General features: G+C 42.1%; 1 protein-coding gene across 1 annotated transcript; it reads right to left on the bottom strand.

Moving 5' to 3' along the window:
* Positions 1-3,630: 3,630 nt before the first annotated feature.
* On the bottom strand, positions 3,631-3,990 carry LOC139208930 (helix-loop-helix protein 2-like). Its single transcript, XM_070838713.1, has one exon. It carries the CDS (start codon positions 3,988-3,990, stop codon positions 3,631-3,633), a length of 360 nt encoding a protein of 119 aa, XP_070694814.1.
* Between the last annotated feature and the right edge of the window lie 957 nt (positions 3,991-4,947).

Below are 4,947 nucleotides of genomic sequence, written 5' to 3'. Positions count from 1 at the left end.
TGCTGCCGCTGAGGCGCGTCTGTATCCTGCTGTGCTGACTGGGGCAGCTCCCTCACACGAGCCTGGCCATTGTGGTTAGTGGTACCGGAGAGGGAGGCAGCATGGAGGTGCAATACACCACAAGTGCACTCGAGTCAGTATTTTCAGAGGTGGTCCACAAGAGGTCGTCCTTTACGACTGAATTAGAGCAGGAAGTTGTCGTGTCCGTCCTCTGTGGATCAAAGTTTAAATTCACAATCCATTAAAAAAAAAAAAAACAACAACAACCTAAATTTCTTAATGATTCTTCATTTAGATGTTGACTGTCACCCAATGGTGTGTGTGCACAGTCACCTGTGCTCACCTCAAATCTGAGTGTGATTTTTATGACATCAGTAGTTTGGAGGATCCTGTGGTCCAATATGCAGTTTAAACAAATTACAAACCTACAGTCCTCAAACACTTGATAATGGGCTTTTCAGTGATATAGTTCTGAAATTTGAATATTCATTGAATCTGCATTTTTCAATAAGGGAGAACGAGAAAGGTCCATCTGTTCTGAGTATTAACTTCTTTGACAAAGAACAAAACAAATGCACATTTTGTGTCTTAAAACATCTTAGATCTTTAGGCTTGCGGTTTTTAATACATTAAGGCCACCATGTTCACTGTAGAGCAGCCGGTCTGTGGTAACTGTCCCTTTTCTGTTTGGAACATGGGAGTATGTATTGCTACTGACGTGATCCTGCTCAAAAAGTAGTTCCCTGTGCCATAATCCAGTTTTAAGAACACTGTTTTAGCCGGTATCCTGCCTAATAGTGTATATTCGTGAATTAATTTGAGTATATTACTGCACTCACAGTTGGGATATGTAATATACAAGCACAATAATATAGGAGAGTGGGAGGACAGAGGGTTGGGAGGGTGATACATAGAGGCTGAACAGATCATTTTCAGCAATGACCACCTGCATGTGACAATTACCATTACTCACCTGATAAGAGTCACCTCATATCTGAGGTTTTGGTTACAGAAGTGCAGTAAACAAGTGATAAAGATACTTTCAGGGTCAAGACATGTTACTTCTGCACTCTGGGAAGCAGAAACTCAGTTGGGAGGGACTGGAGGGCACAAATCTGCTACAAATTCTTTGTGATCTGGATAAAGTCGCTAACTTGGGACATCGCATCTCTGGCCAGCTCACAGAGACAAAGTGTGAGGGGAAAAGACCACTTTTGAAAGAAAAATGCCATTAAATGCTCAGATGTTTGCCTCCTTTTATTTTCTGCATCAAGAGCAAAAAACAACAACAGTAATGTCAATAATGTTGCATTTGCAAGTTTATCCTTGACCTTAAAAACAGCAGTTGCCCAAAAAAAAAAATCTCACTTCCAAGTACATTTAATAGATTTTCTAACTCCATCTCCAAACTCTATCTACCGATGAATCTCATGTAATATGATTGAAAGCTTCAGAGCAGCTACTAAATGCGCATAAAGCAAGTGGCTCAATGCACACAGAAAACATGTAGCAATAAGCTTCAACATCATCTGGACAGCAATAAGTCCCATGACACAAATATCCGTACGCTTGAGACAGCAGGTAAAATCAGCTAATAAGCCACAGAGAGACTCTGACACACATTACAACTGTTACTATAGAGCATGCAGGCATTAGTGATACAGATATATATTTCTTAAAAGGCCTCTTTAAACAACAGGCAAAAAGTGCAAGACTCCCTTTAATATTATCCACAGACACCAAAGATATTCAAAAGTGAATATGAACTTTTCACGGTTAATTATCCTGCTGTGAAACTCCATCAGAGGGCAGTGTTGCTCCTTCCAAACACGACAAGTGAAAAATATTGACGGAGGAAGCGTGAGATTTAAAGAGGAAACATCAAACCACAGCTCCAAACCACACGAAAGTCCAGAGAAAACTCTAATTTCCAGACAATGTGGTGTGTGATGGAACTTTATGCAGATTTAAACAGCCTTCAGGTCTTTCCTGGTTTTAGTATTCAACCCACATTGGCTAAAACTATACAGCATATTAATGACCATCTATACATGGGCTTTACAACTTTCCCTGCCCCATTTATCTTAAAATCTGATGTTAGGCCTGGCCTCTCTCCTCCTGCTCCCCAACGTACCCATTGTATCCAGTGTGTAGACCGAGTGTGTGGAGTGTGTAATGTGCAGTGTGCAGACAAAAGGCTGTCACTCTTGCTGCTGGAGTGGACATGAACAATGCCTCGACCCCCTTGGGCCACATTACACCGCAGAGACTCGCATAAAGGGTCCGAGAGAGGGAGCGCAGACAGCTTCTGACTAATGGAGAGAGGAATCAAAGGGACACGCAGGAGTTTACATCCGCCGCCTGATCTCATACGCAGATATAAAAGCCATCTTTTGGTAACGTGCAAAGGCAGTCTGTCAAAACACTGAGACCGACCTCAGATGTTCAATTATTTATTTTTGTCATTATAAATTATGTAGAGTCCTTTTTGACTAAATGACATAAAAGTGCTGCTTCACAGACACTACTGATGTAAGCAAACATCCATCAGCATCAGGAAATAGTTCCATTTCAAACTATGGTGGACTATAATGCTCGGGTATTTTAGGCTAAAAAATACTTAACTTATTTATCCAAATCATAATAAAGCCATGTTGACATTAATCCTAAACCAAAGAGCCAAAATGCATCTCTACCTCTTTCCTCTTTCTTATAAAATAAACATTTCTTGTATTATTGTTATGAAAAATTGGGACTAACATTGGAAGATATTCTGAAATGTGTCCTTTGTCCCGCTCTCACTGCCACTTTCACACACATAGAAGTTTTTTGTTGTGTCTCTTGTATCACATTACCGTCTCATTTGTATGTATGTGCATTTGTGTTTGCGTGTGTGTCCCCAGAGAGGGGGCAGATGGATGGTAATGGTAATGTGGTGGTTTTGGTCGGTCTGGAGAAACACCTGCCCACATCCGGAGGGAGAGAAACCCCAACAAATAACCCAACCTATGACACAGCTTGCGCGGTAGCTTTCTTCATGGTCTTAGTTTGAGTAAGAAAATACTTTCTTGAATATTTGCAAAATGCTTTACGATGAAATTCTGGATTCAGAAACATTGGAACTGGGGTCAAAACAGCATCAAGCAGGATCCTTTGGCTGTAGTTTATTTTCATCATATGGACCTCAAACACAATTTCAGCTGCAACTGAATCCCACCGTGTAAAAGTGCACACAAGTCCAGTAAACTATCTGGTGTAAGTGAAATAAATATATGTACAAATTGATGCAAACAGGAAGCAAAGTCACAACAGACAGACAGAAACTAAAGCCAAGGCAGCAAACTGAAGGTCAAGCATTGCAATGTTCTTGTAGTTCTGCTACACAAATATTTAATATATAGATATTTAATCAGTCTGATGATAATAAGCCTTCAGTCTGTTTCCCGGCATGGAAAGTCTATGTGATACTCCCATAATAATCTCAGGATGCATCTGCAGGGCAGCTCATCAGTTTAACCTTTAACCCCTCATGTAGCTCCCACAGGGTCAAATCCTGTAGAATCAGTATCCTTTATTATTGGCTGCAGAAATCACTGAGCTGAAATCAGTCGTCCTGTTGCTCCTCACAGCCTAAACATCCAGCACGTGGTTCAGGTAAGAGATGTAACAAATCGCGAGTCGCAGGATCTCGATCTTGGAGAGCTTCTTGTCCGGCGGCAGCGTCGGGAGCAGTTTTCTCAGCTCCGCAAAGGCCACGTTGAAGGCCACCACTCGCACCCGCTCCCTGGTGGCGTGCGCGTACCGATATTTGGCCGTCGCGCGTCTCTTGCGCCTTCTCTCCTCCCTGCTGATAGCGGGAGCGCGCACGGAGCGCGCCTTGCCCTCTCCGTCCGCGGGCTCGTCCGGCACGTTGAAAGGGTCCTCAAAGGTCTCCGTGTCCGTTTGGTCCCAAGGGGCATCGGACTCGGTCTGGTCAGGACGCAGCATCATGATTCCGCCCTCAGACTGGAAACACGGCAGAAGTCAGTAAAAACACACCCAGGAGCTCTGAAAAATACATTGATCCTGTGTTAGGACAGGATCTAATGTTTTATTTCACAAGCCCATGTGCTCTACGTCCATGTAAGGCAGCCTAAGGAGAAAGTTGATCCAGCTTTTAAATTCCAAAAGAGGCTTTAACTTTAAGAATAACTCAAACATGCGTCGACTCAGACCACCAAGGTGGACCACAGGACGCCACAGGAGGTCTTTCCTACCTGTGGCTATTAGACTGTATAACACCTCCTCCACCAGCAGGAGGGACACGTACCGGACTCATTCAGCAGAATCATGTGCAATAACCGTAAAGGTCATTCCCTTTCTCTTTGTCTCCCGTTTTGCAGTTTGCACTTTGCACATATCATATTTAATAAAAAAGTCTATTCTGTATAGTTTCACTTACTTTGCACACTTCACCTCACACACTGTGACACTTCTCACAAACTTGTACTTTTCAATCTGTACTTTTTGTTTTAAAAAGGGACAGACTATTTAATTCAATTGTATTTTATTGTGTCTAAGTTTCTGTTCAATTTTGTATTTTAATATTTTGTATTGTTGTGACGACCTCTGTACCGCACTCTGGCACAACAGTTTCCTCCGGGATAAATAAAGTCGGTCTTATTCTTATTCTTATTCTTATTTATGTGATGCACTATTTCTGAAAATAAATTCATTTTAGTTTTAGATGTTGTACATCTGTAGCCACTCTCTTGATAGTCAGATTTATGTTTTTTTTTTGGTTGTGTATCGTAATTTATGTGCCAAAGGACGTTTAAATATAAGGGACGTGTGCTGCCCCCTGGTGGTCAATCTGCACACCTGCTGTTAGCAGAGAGCGGCGCTTTCCGAGGTGCTGAAACATTTAGTTAAATACATAAAAGCTCCGAGCAAGCGCAGCAATTGAGA

The sequence above is a fragment of the Pempheris klunzingeri genome, chromosome 10 (assembly GCF_042242105.1).
Source record: "Pempheris klunzingeri isolate RE-2024b chromosome 10, fPemKlu1.hap1, whole genome shotgun sequence".
Lineage (NCBI taxonomy): Eukaryota > Metazoa > Chordata > Actinopteri > Acropomatiformes > Pempheridae > Pempheris > Pempheris klunzingeri.
The sequence above is the reverse complement of the archived record's forward strand: the minus strand, read 5'-3'. Positions and strand labels throughout refer to the sequence as shown.

Coding starts and splice junctions, on each gene's coding strand:
- LOC139208930 (XM_070838713.1), bottom strand. CDS start 3,990: ATGATGCTGCGTCCTGACCAGACCGAGTCCGATGCCCCTTGGGACCAA.